This window comes from Gorilla gorilla, chromosome 12 (genome assembly GCF_029281585.2).
Source record: "Gorilla gorilla gorilla isolate KB3781 chromosome 12, NHGRI_mGorGor1-v2.1_pri, whole genome shotgun sequence".
NCBI classification, from domain to species: Eukaryota; Metazoa; Chordata; class Mammalia; order Primates; family Hominidae; genus Gorilla; species Gorilla gorilla.
Genome location: NC_073236.2, coordinates 136,729,458 through 136,747,350, shown reverse-complemented (window position 1 = coordinate 136,747,350; position 17,893 = coordinate 136,729,458). Strand labels below are relative to the sequence as shown.

At 51.9% G+C, this 17,893-nt stretch overlaps 1 protein-coding gene across 5 annotated transcripts in view; it reads right to left on the bottom strand.

Moving 5' to 3' along the window:
* Positions 1-622: 622 nt before the first annotated feature.
* EIPR1 (EARP complex and GARP complex interacting protein 1) overlaps positions 623-17,893 on the bottom strand; it is a 186,933-nt gene continuing 169,662 nt past the window's right edge. For all 5 annotated transcript variants that reach the window (XM_004028772.4, XM_063696081.1, XM_055378706.2 and 2 more), the window contains 4 exons: positions 8,965-9,101; positions 6,086-6,253; positions 4,497-4,664; positions 623-1,161 (listed from right to left, as the gene is read on the bottom strand). In XM_004028772.4, coding sequence (XP_004028821.1) covers positions 987-1,161; positions 4,497-4,664; positions 6,086-6,253; positions 8,965-9,101 — 648 coding nt within the window. In that variant the 3' untranslated portion in view covers positions 623-986. The remainder of the gene's footprint in view (positions 1,162-4,496; positions 4,665-6,085; positions 6,254-8,964; positions 9,102-17,893) is intronic.

Below are 17,893 nucleotides of genomic sequence, written 5' to 3'. Positions count from 1 at the left end.
GCAGAGCGCAGAAGTGGCCCCTGCAGGGACACCTGGCCAGGTGGAGGCCTAAGGGAGTCGGAGCCCAGAGTCCAGGGCCCAGGTGGCTTCTCCAGTGGGAACACGCACCAGACACAGAGAACAGACCCCGCACACCCAAGGGAACCACGAACAGAGGCTGGGAGGTCAGTGTTTGAGGATTCCTAAGGAGAAGCACTGACGAGTGTAGGAGCCTGTGAGGGGTCCCCGACAACTGAGACGCGGGAGCCCAACCCCAAGCTCCCAGGTGAGGGAGGACGGCACCTGCAAGGCCACCAGTGCGTGCGCGTGGGGAGGGGGCCCTGCCCGGCTCACAAGGTGGGCAGGACACAGCACAGGACGGGCTGCAGAGACCAGGGGAGGCCCAGGGCGGGCAGAGCCTGCGTCTACAGCAGTGAAAATGCATCACACCAGCTCAGCCCAGGGCACGAGCCAGGTGCCCACCAGCAGCCAGCATGGCTCCCGGGAGTTCCATGCTAGGGCGGCGTAGACAGCACACGTCTGTCCATCTGCATTTTCCCTGGGTCAGGAAAGAGAAAATGGACAAAGACCCAGGAGATGGGGTCACAGGGCAGAGCTCCTGAAAGAATGAGCCGAGCACCTGTGCAGCGTGGATTTATTTTATTTCATTTTTTACTCTCAAGAGAAAGAAGAGTTACTATTGCAGGAACAGACATTTTTTTAAAAAGTGAAACTCCTAACACCCTTAAAACAGAAAACGTTGTTATTCACATAACAATGTGGGGCTCTGTCTCTGCCGACATGGGCTGGGTTCGGGCATTAGCTGTGCCGTCGACAACAGCCCCGTTCACCCCATTCATAAATGCTGCTGCTACAGGAAGGGAACAGCGGCTCTCCCGGAGAGGGATCCACCTGGAAAACGAGTCACCTCCAAAGAGCTGCGACTGTTTGAGAATCTGCCAAGAGGAAAACCATCCAATGGGACCTGGATAACCCAGGCCCGGGAGTCACAGCAGGATGTGGTACTTCAGGGCCCTGGGCACCCTGTTGATCACGAGCCTCCCGTCATAGCTCAGGGAGGCAAACAGCCACGGGTCGGCCGAGGACCAGTCCACAGCATAGACGCTGTCCTCGTGCTCCTCGTAGGTGGCGATCACGTTGTCCTGCAGGGGCTCCTTGCTCCTGCAATGCAACAGAGGCAGACGTGAGCGCAGCAGCTCCAGCGGGGCGGGCAGGAGAGGGGCAGGGAGGACGCGAGCGCTGCCATGGGGAGACACGGGAGGTACTGGGGCCTCCGCTTTCTCCGCTATGGGATGGGAAGAATTAGAGGAGCCCACACTGAGGACAGTGGGGTGGTCCCTGCAGAAGCCCAGAAACCCTCACTGTCACTGTGAGGAGTGGGCATTTCTCAAAAGGTTTATGGAAATCGGCGACATTGGCACATGGTGTCTTGGTTTCTTCTGTCCTTGGCCCCCGGGTGCCTGGGTTGATATTTTGTTGGAGGTCTTCCAAGGGCTTCCTTTGCTCAGGGGAAAGACTGGGGGAAGTAGTCACCGTGTCTGGGTAACACAGGATGTAAACGCCCCTATTGCTTGAGCAGAAAGGACCCTGGGAAGCAGCGGTCCAGCTCCTGGCTGTGTAGGAGTCAGAGGCTGGGGCACAAGGAGCCTCGCTAGGATGGGAGTGGGGCTGGGCTGAGGATCCCCCCATGACACCAAGAGGAAGACGCCCTGGCCCTGTGGGAGCAGCAGAGGCGTGACCTGCCTGGCCTCCCCCAGGGTGTTTCCCACCTCGCCTCCCTTGACTGTGAGTTACCCTCACTGGGAGCCCTGACCAGGGGACCCTCACACAAGAAGCGCCACTTCCTCAGCACAGCGTGCATGGGGAGGGGGCCCTGCCCGGCTCACAGTGGCCACTTTCTGGTGGACACAGGCTTCTCTGGCACTTTCCTTCCCATTTCACAAAAAAATTCCCACATAATTTGTGTACCGCATTCTAACTGCTTTTGCATTTCTTTGTAGGAAAATGCTTCACCCCCCAGCAAGACGGACCCTCCAGAACTCGCATGGTCTCTGGGAAGCTGGCTTCCCACAAAGTGGACCTGCCAGGGGTCAACTGCTGTTGTGGGACAAATGCCAGGTGCAAATCCTTAGGAGGAATCATGGTTTCCTGAATGCAGCAGGACATCAGGACTGAGGGATGTCCTAAGAAGTCTGCGTCGCCCCGATCACCTCCTCCCTTCCTATCTTGCTCCCATGACACTGCCGCCCAGAAGAAAACGCCAGCAGTCTTCCGACCAACGGGCCCATCAGGCTCCTCCCCTAACAGGGACAGACATGGTGAGGAAGTGCAGACTCCCTGGGCCACTGGCAGAGAGGACGGTCAAGGAAGCCAGGCCCACAGGCACCGAGAGACCACTGGGCAGATGCTACCGTGCGTGTGCTTAAATACTATTCTATGGCAGACCGAGTTTCTAAGGATTGAACAGAAAAACAACAGAGTCTGGCTCACGCCTGTAATCCTAGCACTTTGGGAGGCTGAAGTGGGCAGATCACTTGAGCTCAGGAGTTTGAGACCAGCTTGGGAAACATGGCAAAACTCTGTCTCTACAAAAAATTAGCCAGACATGGTGCCGTGGGCCTGTTGTCCCAGCTACTTGAGAGGCTGAGGTGAGAGGATCACCTGAGCCCAGGAGGTCAAGGCTGCAGAGAGCCATGATCGTGCCACTGCACACCAGCTTGGGTGACTTTTTTGTTTGTTTTTGTTTGTCTCAAAAACAAAACAAAGGCAACAGAGTCAAGAGACAAACAGATGGGCCCATCGCCACTGCAGAGAGGGTGAGAAGACAGAGACAATCGGATGGGCCCATCCCCACCGCAGAGAGGGTGAGAAGACAGAGACAATCGGATGGGCCCATCCCCACTGCAGAGAGGGTGAGAAGACAGAGACAATCGGATGGGCCCATCCCCACTGCAGAGAGGGTGAGAAGACAGAGACAATCGGATGGGCCCATCCCCACTGCAGAGAGGGTGAGAAGACAGAGACAATCGGATGGGCCCATCCCCACTGCAGAAAGGGTCTGAAGACAGAGACAATCGGATGGGCCCATCGCCACTGCAGAAAGGGTCTGAAGACAGAGACAATCGGATGGGCCCATCCCCACTGCAGAAAGGGTCTGAAGACAGAGACAATCGGATGGGCCCATCGCCACTGCAGAAAGGGTCTGAAGACAGAGACAATCGGATGGGCCCATCGCCACTGCAGAGAGGGTCAGAAGACAGAGACAATCGGATGGGCCCATCCCCACTGCAGAAAGGGTCTGAAGACAGAGACAATCGGATGGGCCCATCGCCACTGCAGAAAGGGTCTGAAGACAGAGACAATCGGATGGGCCCATCCCCACTGCAGAAAGGGTCTGAAGACAGAGACAATCGGATGGGCCCATCGCCACTGCAGAGAGGGTCAGAAGACAGAGACAATCGGATGGGCCCATCCCCACTGCAGAAAGGGTCTGAAGACAGAGACAATCGGATGGGCCCATCGCCACTGCAGAGAGGGTCAGAAGAAAGAGGTCTTCTCACAGAGGAATTTTAGACCAAGCTCAGGTGGGTAGGGGGAGAATTCAGACAAAAAACAGTGCAAAGGATCCCAAAACAGAGTGACAGACCCCATCGTATCTAAGGGCTCTGCCAACTTCACAAGGTTTTATTCCAGAACCTCCTTCCTCTGGAACCTGGGGCAAGAATCTCTGCGGTTGCATCTGAATCGCATCTAGTCACCCCCCAGGAAGCGGCTACCACTTGTAAAGGTGGACTGCTCAAGGACACAGGGGCCCTGGCACTGCACCACTGACCAGAGGCGGGCATGAAGAGGGTGCCCTTAGCGATCTGCCATCTCACCTAGGATCAGAAATCAAGGTGCATAGGAAAAAGCTTTGGGAAAATCCAGAACCATGATGGTGTGACTAGAAAACACACATCATGGTTGACCACATTTTGTAGAGTATCTAGAAGTGAAGTAGGACCTGGGTTTCAGACTGGGAAGGTTGGCCTGGAGTCTCCGCCCTGCTACCAGCCAGTGGAAGGCCCGTGAGCTGATGGCCAACAACCCGACCCCAACACGCTCAAATCCACGCCAGTGAAGACACTGACTGTGATGCGTCTCTTACAGGGAGTGCTGTGAGGATTGGGATATATTCGTTCTATTATTATTCATGCTCAAGTCTGAAGACCAGTGACAGTCTTTTAAATCTTCCAGATGGCATTCAATAAGAATACAAACACAAATAGATCTATTTTAAAACCGCACCTAACCCTAACCCACTCGCAGTGCCTCCCGCCTGGGCTGCTAATGACGGCACCCCTGGAACTGTGGGTCCCACAGCTGCAGTGGGGAAGGAGAGTGTCCCCCAAATGCACTCCTGGAAGCTTTCTACATGCACAGCCTGGCTCGGGAGATGGCTGTGCGGACTGGAGGCTCTGGTACGGCGTGAGCCACTCTGCAGTGTGTGCCCTTACTTCTCTTCAGAACGGTGGTCCTCCTGGTCACTGATGTCATCGTCGTCTACCAAGTGGCCGAAGGGCTCCGACGAGATGGACACCATGTTGGAAAGGATGACTCTGCTGTCACTGCTGCCCGTGAGGACCAGCTGGTCATGAGAGTGGTTGTAGCGGACGTTCCACACCCTGCAAAGGGCAAGGCAGCTGCTGAAATGAACCGTCACCCGCAGGCAACACCAACAATGGACCACACCGGCTCTGAGGGCCCCACTAGGCTGGGGCTCACGTTAGGCACTGCCAGGCAATCAGCCCCCAGTCACAGGGCCTGACATAAGGCAGTTTTCCGCTGAGGTTGGGTTTACTGCAGGTTTCTCTTAAGTCCCAAGAGACAGACAGGGAAGACTAAATGTTGGCTGAAACCTACAGGAGGAGAAGGCTTATCACGCAACATTTCAGACAAGCTTTCTAAAATTCGAAAAAAAAAAAAAAAAAAATACTGCCCCAGAAGCAACATGTGGATTAGCGATATCCTGTAATATCAAACAAGCCTCACGGCATCTTCCCAGTTGGCAGTGACTGTGGGTCCTGAGACCAGGGCATGGCGGCCTCCCGGGGCACAAGGGCTGTCCTTGGTTTTGGCTACTGGGATCAGCTTTCTTGCTGGCGCGGGTCCTAGAGCCTGGGAGCTTCTGCCTCCCGTCGTGCTGAGGCCAAAACAAGCTCCAGGGCCCAGGTGGCAGACAGTGCCAGGCCCTTGACGCTAGGAGGTGCACCCAGCATGGCCAGGGGCACAGGGAGGCCCAGCCACTCAGACCATAGGAAATTCCAGCAAGTCACTGAATTTATCAGAAGTGTGCACTAGCAATCCGGGGTTTTAACATACAGCGTCAGATAAGTAATTCAAACGATACAGAGATGCAGGCCATAGGGAGTGAATGCCCCTCTTCGACTTGGGGAGGATTCCTGATGAGATTTTGGCTCTTACTCTTTCAGACATTTCCTCCACATACCTGTGTCACTCATACTTGTGTACACCCGTGTGTGCACACACGTTTTATTTGCATAAAAATGGATTCATGCTATACATGCCATTGTACAACTTGATCTTTTTACTTACTTAGCAAAAAGTACCCAGCACATGAAAAACATTCAAATAATATGTTAGGGAGAATGAGTGACCTCAGAGATCTTCCCACAGCCACATAGAGATGCTCCACATTCTCCCGACAGCTGCATCATCTCCACTGCACGGATGTCACCTAATTTACTTAACCAGTCCCCTAGTGATGGACATTTGGGTGGTTTCCAGGTTTCCGGCATTACAAACAATGTTGCGTGAACATCTGTGCACATTTATTTTTGCATACTTGAACCAGCACTGTTTCAAGAGAAAACAGAATTTAATGTTTTTCTTCTTTTCCTACGTTTATAAATCACAAACATTCAGATTTGGAATTAGCGTTTCTTTAGGAAAAATAAAACTGGGTTGATTGAATGATTCACAGCAGCACAAACTAAGCTGGTTTGTGTCTTTCCCAATGGTAAAGTAATTAGCAAAATCAATTGCGTAATCCCCTCCTCCCTGAAGCAGCCAGGAGCGGCCCTACCAGTGGGAGTGCTCCTCCAGGGTCTTCACGGGTTCGGTGACATTTCGGGTGTCCCAGAACTTCACCTTACAGTCATCTCCACAGCTGGCCAAGTAGTATTGCTTATTGGGATTAAAGTCAAGGTCCCGCACCAGCTGTCCGTGGGCATTCTCTATGCAGTAGATCTGGCTGAGGGAGAAGGAAGAACAGCAAAGGAAAATAGTAAATGGATTAGGAAAAGCCACTGAGTGCTGTGGGCACACACTGGTTTCCCGGGACCCTGTCTAATCCCCCGGCCCAGGGTGCTCTCGTCCCCTTGGCGTTCCTGCCCTGCAAGAAGAGGCTGGCGCCAGCTCCTCCATCCCAGCAACCCTGTGTGGTCACACCACGCTCATCTCTCCAGAAGTATATCTGTGACCCTCCAGGCGAGCCGTGGAAGGAATTTTTGCTTTGCAGCCGTCAAAAATGTGACTTGGTATCTTGAGAATGAAAGCATGCCAGAGGGGCTGCAACAGCCATGGGGACACTGAGCCAGACATTTGGACAGGATGCCTGACACATTTCTGGAAGGACACAGTGAAGAAGGAAAAGAAAAAGACAGGGAATTGAGGTAGAATATAGTGTTGGGAAATTTTATATATATATGCATACATACACATACAACACAAAATATCTACCTATATATAGAACTATATATATACAGACAGAGAGAGAAAGGGGGGAGCAGTGGGGAAGGCCATGGAAGCAGGAAGGGGCCGGCTATCTATCTATCTATAGATATATACAGAGAGAGAGAGAGAAAGGGAGGAGCAGTGGGGAAGGCCATGAAAGCAGGAAGGACCATGCCAGCTGGGCTTGCCATTCCACTGTCCACACCAGCTCCAGGTCCGACACTGCTGGTGGCCAGTGCAACCCACTTGCTCCAGGGTGGGAGAAGGGGACTGTTTGAAATGAGTCACACGGCTGTTCACAGTGCGTGCGTTCTCACACTCATGCGTGCATCTGCATGTACGCCCACACATGTATGTACACACACATGCACACATCCATGCATGAGAGGGCAGACACGCACACACGCACTCACACACCTCACTTTGCCCTGGATCCTATGGTCCTTGGCTGCTCCCCGCAGGGTCTGAAGTCATAATATCCTGCCTATGGCCCTGATGTCATGAATCCCAGAGGGCAGGTCATCCAGTGAGGCTGGACAGTGGCTTGGAACAAAAGGCTGCGCCCAGGAGAGCAAAGAACCCATGCCCTGGCGCTGCCCAGCGGCTCCTGCCTGCACGGCCTCCCCAGCACTGCCGTGGGTGGGACTGAAATCACTCCTGCATCATTTACCTTCCTCACCGCAGGCCTCAATGGGGCTGATGAGCAATGGGAAACTTCTGTGCCTTGTAATTTGCTTCACTTATCTGAAGACCATCATTGTTCTCTGCTCTCCAAAGTAGATGAACTCAATTCCTTTCATCTTTTTCTCTCACACTAGAACTCCTGGCCCTAAACCACTTTTAAATCTTCTGGTTTTTACATCCTGCACCTTTGCAATATCTTAATATTTCTTCCCTAAAATATAATACCTAAACTTTTAAATCTTTCAAGGGAAACAGGCAAAGGTAGAAAATTAAAAACTTGGCAAATTCCCGGGGAACTAGATGGAGAGTCGCACATGCACGACGTATTAACTAAAGGTTACTGCATGCTCCATCACCAGTAACTGTCACACAAAAGCACCATACCACCTAAAAAAGCACCAAAGGCATCCTGGCTCCATGCAAACCAAAGCTGCTTGCAAAAGGAGAAATGACAGTCAATGAGAAGGCGCCAGGACCCTCTGTACTGCGCTGGCACATCCTCACCACAGACACAACACGGGCAAAATGAGGACACTGCCAGATGTCACCCATCAAAGCCACGGGCATCTTTTTGTTTGCTTATTTGTTTGGTCTGTAACGTCAGTCTTTGAGTTTCTTGTTTTCAGATACTGAAATTCTTCACATCCTTCAAAAAACCATGCAGACAAAGGACACGATGACCACAGGACATGGAGAAATGGATTTCAGCAGGACGTTCATCACGGGCTGAGTCTGTGGTTTCCAGCTTCTGATTAGGAAACCAAACAAGCCCTCTGCACGGACGTGCACAAAGGAGGAAGTGGCAATTGATTCTTTATTAGCCCCTGAGTTTTCAGAGGGGTCTTGGAACTAAACCTAAAGTTGTGCCCCCACCCTGGAATCAACACGAGTTATTGCATGACATCCGTCTTTTCAGCTCGGTGATAAATTATGGTGTGCTGAGGGGATAAACTGTATCTTAAAAAAGCTTGTGTGGGCTTCCGTTGCCACGGCAACAGACGTGCTACCATCACTCCTTTGCCTATCAAAATCACAACTGGAACGGAAAACTCGCTCTTATTTGTTCCATTAGAGCTGCTGGCTGTTGTGTATAATTACTTAAATGACAAAATATGATTGCCCTATAGGTGTGTCTCCAGAAGGCACAGCTATGGTCAAGGACGACCCCAGGAGAGACTTAACCTGGGGACTGCAGCTGTCAGCCTGCAGCGGCTCATCAGAGACGGGCACCCTGTGGTCCCCATCTCGCTCAGTGTTACAAAAGCCCCAATTCCTAGTTTTCATCATAAAGTCCTGCTAATGCAGAGATATCAATATGGAACATTAAACAGCCACCGAGGTGCACCGGTTCCATTGCAGTGGATGTGCTAGCTTAATTTGGGGTGAAGAAACAAGATGAAGATTTATGATTTCCTACAAAAACGAGATGAAGACAAACCATGCACCCCCAAAGGCATGTGGCTCACCATCAGCTCCACCATCATCCCGGTTCTGCTCGGTGAGGGAGGAAAGGAAGTGGGGCCTGCGCCGGGTGGGCTCACTGACCTCATGCTCCGGGTGTCCCAGCCACGGAGGGTGGTGTCGTTCGCTGTGGCCACCTGGGTGCAGTTATGATGTGGGCTCCACCGTCCTGAGGTGAACTTCAGTTGTCCCTTCCCTTCCAGGGATGCTGAGCTGGCCAGCTGGGAGTGTCATGTTTTCCAAAGGAAGAAGAAAAGAAGAAGAATGTGAAGTCTGTTCAGAAAATGCGAGAGGATATCCTATACTCAAGGATATTATTGAAAATAATTACTGAGAATAATTAGGAAGCTCTGTCTTTGTTTCCTTTCCTTAAATGGCAAAAATGAACCTTACTTGGGGAAATCTATAAAACTGAGCACAGCAAAAAATAGAGAGCATATTAATAGGCCTCTATTAAAGAGCACTGCCTTGCAAGTATGTGATTAGAGATAATCAACTCGAACTTGAAGGAAAACAATACAAAATAACTCAAACATCTGGCTTTCCCCAAAGAAAGTGACAAAACAAGTCAGGTCCACCTGACCGGTTCTGGAATAACAAAGGGACAAACACATTCACTCGGTCAGATGCTGTCTCCAGTGCACGCCCTCTTCCCTCCCTCCGTCTCGAGGCCCACACGGCCTTCGCCTGGCATTTAATCAGACCACCCCAAGCCAGCGAGCTGACCATGAAGGCCTCAGCAAGGCCCTCTGCGGCTGGTGTTAGGGCTAAAACCTCCCCCTGCCTAAAAGAGGGTGGGGCCCAGTTCTGAGCCTGCAAGACGATCCCCAGTTCGTTTCTCTGCTCGCCTAGGATTTCATGCACAAAGCTGAGCATGTTGGCTGCATCGTTATTTCAATTTGGGGGTTGAATTTCAATGCACAGGATGACTGTTAAAGGCAGGAAGCGTCCAGGTCTGCCCCAGGGTCCTCTGTCACACCTGCCCCCAAGTCCTCCTGAGGGACACAGTTCCCACCACTAATTCCGTTAACTTTCAAACCAGCTGTGCTCTTCAGAGCCCTCTGAGAGGAGCCTGAGGCAGGTGGCTGGTGAAGCGGGCCTGGCCAGGCCGAGGGCAGGTCCAAACGAGCTGCTAGACAGGCCACGAGAGGCCCAATGACCGAGCTGGTGCTGGAGTTTATTCAGCATCTCACAAGATTTACCAAGGGGCTTTGCTGGGCAGGGGCAGGTTGTTCACCCAGGCTCGGGGTGAACAAGTCCCGGAGGTCCCCACAGAGTGAGTGCCCACTGCATAGACAGGCAGGGGCTCTGACTGGAAACCACCACTCAGAACAGAAAGACGGGCAGTTCCCAGTGAGAAATAGGGCACCGTCTAAGCCACAGGTAAAGGGCTTTCTGGAAAGAGCGCACTGGCTGCAGATGCTCCTGGTGTCTCCCAGCAAGAGGCCTCCCAACTTCAGAGGTGGCCACTGGGAGGCGTGAGCTACAAGACCTGGTGTCCCCCCAGTCCTATGCAAATGGGCTGTGCGAGAGACTGAGAACTCAAAACAGTCCTGGTCAGAAGCAGAGAAGGGCGGTCATCAGTGAGAGATGCAGACACTGCGCTCGGTCAGGGAGAAGAGGCCTCGGGCCCAGGAAGAGCCACATCTTCACCTCCCACTCCGAAAGCCTGCTCTGATGCTTAGGAAACGTTTTTGGAAACTGAAAGCCACCATCCTTGCAGAGCCTTGTTATCGGGGGAACCCACCCCCGATAATTCAACGTAAGTTCTTTTCTATTTTCCCTGTGTCGGTCAGTCTGAGAAATAAAGGGAAAGAGTACAAAAGAGAGAAATTTTAAAGCTGGGTGTCTGGGGGAGACATCACATGTCGGCAGGTTCCATGATGTCCCGTGAGCCGTAAAACCAGCAAGTTTTTATTAGCAATTTTCAAAGGGGAGGGAGTGTATGAATAGGGTGTGGGTCACAGAGATCACATGCTTCAAGGGCAACAGAAGATCACAAGGCAGAAGGTCAGGGTGAGATCACAAGGTCAGGGCGAAACTACAACCACTAATGAACTTCCATGTCCCACTGTGCTCGCATTGTCATTGATAAACGTCTTAACAGGTTCAAGAGCAGAGAACCCATCTGACTAGAATTCGCCAGGCTGGAATTTCCTAATCCTAGCAAGCCTGGGGGCACTGCGGGAGGCCAGGGTGTGTTTCATCCCTCATCTGCAACTGCATACGGCAGACACCCCCAGAGTGGCCGTTTTAGAGGCCCCCCCCGGGAATGCATTCTTTTCCCAGGTTGTTAATTATTAATATTCCTTACTGGGGAAAGAATTCAGCGATATTTATCTTATCCGTTTTGGTAATAAGAGAAATATGGCTCTGTTCCACCCGGCTCCCAGGCAGCCAGACTTTACGATTCTCCCTTGTTCCCTGAAAAATGCTGTTATCCTGTTCTTAAGGTGCCCAGATTTCATATTGTTCAAACACACATGCTTTACAAACAATTTGTGCAGTTAATGCAATCATCACAGGGTCCTGAGGCAACATACATCCTCAGCTTACGAAGATGACGGGATTAAGAGATTAAAGTAAAGACAGGCATAGGAAATTATAAGAGCATTGATTGGGGAAGTGATAAATGTCCATGAAATCTTCACAATTTATATTCTTCTGTCACGGCTTCAGCAGGTCCCTCTGTTCGCGGTCCCTGACTTCCTGCAACACCTTGTGGTGGTGAGAAGAGGTCAAGAGAAGGTGGGGACACAAGAGACCCACTGGGGGACAGGGTACCCGTGACTCCATATCTGGGCAGAAGCGAGGAGGTTGTGTCTGCATCTGAGCAGCTATGGGGGGGCATGTCCACATCTGGACAGAGGTGACAGGGCTGTGTCCACATCTAGGCAGAGGTGACAGGGTTGTGTCTGCATCTGGGCATGCATTGGGGGGTGTGTCCACATCTGGGCAGAGGTGACAGGGTGTATCTGCATCTGGGCAGAGGTGACATGGGTGTGTCTGCATCTGGGCAGGCATGGGGGGTGTGTCTGCATCTGGGCACACATAGGGGGGTGTCCACATCTGGGCACGCATTGGGGGGTGTGTCCACATCTAGGCAGAGGTGACGGGTGTGTCTGCATCTGGGCATGCATGGGGGGAGTATGTGTCCACATCTGGGTACAGGCAAGGGGGTTAGGGCTGGGGTGGCACCTGGAGCCTCACTGAGAGCCGGGAGAAGAATAGCCATGGTGATGGTCAGAGGAGCTCTCTAGGAATCGCTTGGACAGGGGCACCGGCAGGCTGGGTGTTGCCGAGGAGTGGACCTGTCCGCTCCCTCCCAGCCCCAAGCAGATGGCTGCCGATGGGCTCCTTCTTTTGCTTATGGAGAGCCTCCTGTGTGCCCCTGGCCCAGCTCCCCTGTGCCCAGGTCCCTGCCCAGCCTGGCCCACCACTTTCATCCCCACAACCAAGTGACTTTCAGGAAGTCAAAGGATGTCTCCTTAGGAAAAGCACGAGGCTTTTGTTTTACGATATCTCTGGTAAACTATCCGCTCTACTGTTGTATGTGCCAAGGGTGACTTACTGATCGTCTCTCCACAGTAAGCTGAAGGGCTATTTCTGCTCCATGCAGGAAATGTTAATTGCATTCCTGCTGTGTGGGGACACTTGGCAGGCATGCGTCCCATACACGGACCAAGCAGGAAAACGCCAGGAGCACACAGAGGAGGAGGCGGGAGCAGCCGCCACATGTGGGGCCTCGGGAAGCCTGTGCAGAACTGAAAGGTGGACACAGGGGCAGGGCAGGGAGTGGGGCAGGGGCAGACACCAGAACGCGCAAGCACGTGTGAGCATGGCAGGATTAAGCTTGAGTCATGAACATCAGGCCAAGGCATCCGCGGTGAGTCTGGTAGGCTCACCAAGGCAGCCGACACAGCACCAGGCAGAACAGTGGGGACAGGGCTGGAACCAAGCACTGAACTTGGTGAGGACAGCCAGGGTCCAGGCCAGCTGTCAGCAGGACAGAGTGACCAAACCAGAAAGGCTGGGCAGGTCCGGGCTATGGGCAGGGAGGTGGCAGGGCCTGGGCACTCCGCATGGTGACGGCAGCATGTGCAGCAGCTCGGACGCTGGACTCGAACTAGCGCTAGCAAAGGGAAATTGAACCTGAGGAGCCTGGGGTGTCTCGGGACCAAGAGGTGGGAACTACATTGGGCTTTGGGGCTGCTGAGCCCCAGGCACGTGCTCCCACCCTGAGCTGGGCCCCTCTCTCCACACCTGCTCCGTTTCTTTTTTCTCACTCCGGCCTGGCTCCCGTATGTGCACAGGGCGGGAGGCAAAGGCACCGGGAACACCAGGGCCTGACATCCCCCGACCAGGTACCCAAAGATGAGCCAACCCTTAGACCTCACCCCAAATTCCTGGAGAAGGAGGTAGACTGGCACAGCCGGGCCAGGCACTCGTCAGGAACAATCAACCATGGCGGAGGGGGATGTTAACAAAAGAGGGGAGTGCTCTGTGCATAAAATCAGAGGCGCCTCCCACCTTCCTATTTCACTCCATCAGATTTTACAGCATCTCTTCCTTCTCATTACCTTTGCGGCAAGGGTGCAGCTTTTCCAGCTGGTGCGGGAGGCGGGCTCCCAGATACACTCAGCATGGACCCAGACACAGAGCGGGGCACAGGCACTGCAGGGAGGGAGGGCGTGGCTCCCACAGCAAGCTCCAAGGAACCATGTAGTGTGCAGGGTGACACACAGGAGCCAAGGAGAGGGTCCCCCTTGCAAAGCTACCGAGGAAGAAAACAGAGCTGGAAAATTCACGACCCTAAACGCTAAGCCACAAGAAAACCTTTAGTAAAAGCCAATTGGGGAGTAGGTCAAAATAAATGTTGCCAACAGCAATGATGGAATACAGTTTCCTAAAGAGAAGAATTGGTAGCAACATAACGTCAAAAACCAGCAATGATTCGAGTGTACACATTATTTCAGAAACACAGGGTGAGCTAATTTTTGGCTTTAACTTTGGCAACTTACAGTTAGTTAGGTTCAATGTCTTTTTATTTTATTTTATTTTTTATTATTTATTTATTTATTTTTTGAGATGGAGTCTCACTCTGCCACCCAGGCTGGAGTGCAGTGGCGCGATCTTGGCTCACTGCAAGCTCCAATTCCCGGGTTCACGCCATTCTCCTGCCTCAGCTTCCCAAGTAGCTGGGACTACAGGCGCCCGCCACCACGCCCGGCTAATTTTTTGTATTTTTAGTAGAGACGGGGTTTCACCGTGTTAGCCAGGATGGTCTCGATCTTCTGACCTTGTGATCCGTCCGCCTCGGCCTCCCAAAGTGCTGGGATTACAGGCGTGAGCCACCACACCCGGCCTAGGTTCAATGTCTTAACTTCCACATGGACAATATGAATGAAGAAATACCTTTGTAGTATTCCCTTTAGGTAAACAGAAAAAAGTCAAGTGAAATTTGTTACAGGTACTATTTCAGCTTTCTGAAGACCTACTTATCAGGTTAATGATTATCCATTGATGACAATGAATACAGTAAAAAAGACCAACTAGCAGATATAATGAAAAGGCTGGATATTGTTTCTAACTAATCGACACTGTGTTCCAGTTAACTTTCTACTAACTATATCGGTTCATTATGAAACTCTTTAGAAGGCAGAAACGCAAGGTCACACCTTTAGAAGGTAATGCAAATTCGGCAGAGTGGCCCGGACAAGTTCTTGATGACTCGTGTGTGTGAAACACCACAGGGCCATTCCAGAAGGGGAAGGCCCGAAATCTTGAGCCGAGCAATGCAAGCTGAGCCCCCAGCAGAGCTATTCTGCCATCCCAAGCTCTTGCACTTCAACTTCTAACTTCGTAAGTGCTCCTTGCAGAAGTTCAGTCAGCAAAATGGAGCACCACTTGCATCCAAAACCCACAGGATAAAACACATCCTAGTCTTCAGCTTAAGGACTCGTCTAGATTTTTGAAAGAGTAAGTTAATTAATTATGCCATCAACCAACTCCCAATTAGCCTTGCAGCTGATCAACAAGTATTTATTGAGCAAGCTCCTCAGCCGTGCCGAGTGCCATGATGGCAGACGTGGTTTTTGTTCTCACACTCGGTGTCTGGCTGCAGAGGTAAATGTGTGCCACGAAAAGAAATCACTCAACAAATACAACTTGTTATCAGTTACTCAATGCCAGGCCCTGTGCTGAGCATTTATGCTCATTTCCTAGTGAAATTATCACAAGTCACATGATGTAGATGTTAATATCACCATTTGACAGATGAGAAAACTGAGGCTTGGAGCAATTAAGTAATTGTACAATGTTTTAAAAGCTAGCTAACAAGTGACAAAGCCAGGGTAAATGATAATAACGTACGTTGAGAGGGATTTCAAATAAAGTAGAACTCATCCAGGTTAGAGTAACTAGGGAAAGCTTTCATGAGGCTTAGGAACTGTGATGGGCGTTACAGACTGAACAGAACCTAAATCAGTGAAACACAGGAGTGAGCCATTCCTGGCAAAAACAAAAGCCTCACCAAGGCAGAGAGATAGGTAACGTAAATAAACCTGATTGAAGGGGAACCACGTGCCGGTAGTCAGCGACAAAACAGACCAGGCCAGGAGGCCGGGACAGCACAGCACTGAGTCAGACAGGAGAGCCCGCAGTCGGGCGCCTCCTCCAGCTGGAGGGTAGATAAAAAAAGCAGAGCTGGCAGAGGTGAAGCTGTGACATGAGGAGGCTGAAAACCAGGGAAGCTGGAGGCAGAAGAGGCCCATGGTCAGCAGCGTCTCGGATGGCCCTCGGACTTGGTGGCCTATGGAGTCCCCGCCCCAGAGCGGCTGGCCTCTAACCAGCACAGCAGGGCGGGGTCCCTCAGCGGATTAGATGAGAAGAGATCTGGGCTTCATCTTGCTGGCTGGGATGAGGCAAGCTCCACACTGTGGGGCCACACAGCCAGGAGCTGAGGGCGGCCTCTGGCCAACAGCTGGAGGAATCCAGGCCCTCAGTCCAGCGGCCCAGAAGGAGCCACATCCGACCAGCAGCAAGCCCAGCCCCACTGACCCTGAGACCACAGCCTCATGCAAGGCAGGCTTCAAGCAGAGGACCCAGCTGAGGTGTGCTTGGATTCCAGGTTATCCACACAAAAGCTGAGGTCACACACGTGGGCCGTGCTGAGCACTTCGAGGTCATCTGTTCCAGCAACAGACAACTAACACGAGGCACTGACCAGAGGTGACAGGGAGATGCCCCCAGATAAGGGGAGACCCTGATGGATCTCAGCAGCTCAGAGGCGGGCTGTGGCCCCCCTTACTCCACAGCTGGGAAAACTAGAACCCAGGGAGAGTGGGTGAGCTGCCTGTGGCCACAGCCAGCTGGAGGCAGAAACAGGATCTGTCACCTGACTCCACTCCACTGGTCATGCTAACGCCTGTACTCCCAGGCCCTGAAAACTTCACACTCACAGGTGCAGAGAAGCCTGGAAGGTAAATTTTAATAAAAGCCTGAAAGATATTTCACCATCAATTTCTGAGGGTCTACTCAGGGCAGATGGTACAGTGTAAGTTGTAAGGTTAATCAATCACAATTTTTGGTTTCCTGGGGACACGGAGACAGAACTCAGCAAGAACTCCACAGGGTGCAATGCATGCAGTAATCTGTTTTTCGACATTAAAGAAGAATATTCAGTGCTTCCTGGTCCAAAAGGAATGATTAAAGGCACCCACAAAACTTTCAAGGGAGATGTTACTAATGCCAGAATGTGAACAAAAGAATACACCTCCTAACGAGCAAAATGACGTGCCTGGCATCGTCTTCAGCAGTTCATGTGGAGCATATCTAAGAAGAGTCTCAGCGGAAGATTTTGAGAGACAAAAAGCTGTATTTCCTGCCATCAAGAGCCACGGAGCTGACAAGGGTGGCTTGATTTGGAGGACAGGAAAACTACAGAGAACACAGCACTGCGCTCACAGCAGACCCCACTACATGCAGGCGCACTCCCAGCAGACCCTACTACGTGTAGGCTGTGCTCACAGCAGACCCTACTACATGTAGGACTGTGCTCCCAGCAGACCCTACTACTTGCAGGCCGCACTCACAGCAGACTCTACCACATGCACGCTGACCAATACCAAGGAAAATGGAGGATCAGCAGAGGGAAGCATGCACCACCCTCTCACCTTGGACAGAGAACAGCGGGGTGAAGAAACAGCAAGGCTGTGGTGTCTAGGGCGCAGGACGCATGAAGCACCTGGTGCAGGCGTGTCCCAGGTTGTGCACCCTGGGCTGCATGGCAGGCGGGAGGGGCTGGCTTACAAAATGGCCATGACCATTCCACTCTGAGCTCGTTCCCATCCCATCCTCAGGGACTGACACTGCTCTGAGCTGAGCAGGAGGAAACTGTTCTCGCCAATGACTAGTTTAGACATGACTCGCCATTATGTCTGACAACTGGACAGAGGCACCTCTAACAAAGGCCTTCCTTACAAACAGAGATGCAGAGAAATCTGCTTTCTCTGCACTGGAACTGTGGGAGTCTGCATGTGATGGCTGGAACTGCTGCAGCTGCCTTGCAGTCATGAAGGCAGAAAGCAGTCACATGTGGATATGGCAGAGTGGAAATATGCAAAGCAGCTGAGGCCTTCATCATGCTGTGGAGACACTGAATCACTTTATTTCCAAGCTTCTTGTTATAGCAGATAATAAAGATTCCTCATTGTTTAAGTCATTCCCTGTGTCCTGCAGCCAAATACAACCTAACTGCTGCACCTCTAGTGCCCACTTGAGAATGCCAGTGACACCTATGGAAACTTCCCTTCCCTATCTCTGGTTGGGAATTCCAGTCCCAGCTTTGAACGTGAATGCCCCGAGCTTGAACCCCAGCTCTGCTTCCGAGTAAGCCATCATCGGCAGGTTACTTAGTCTCTTTGAGGCTTGGCTCCAGCTCCTATAACTCACGCACGTGACGATATTAAAGGACCCACGCTGCAGGGTTATAAGGATTAAAGGAGATAATACA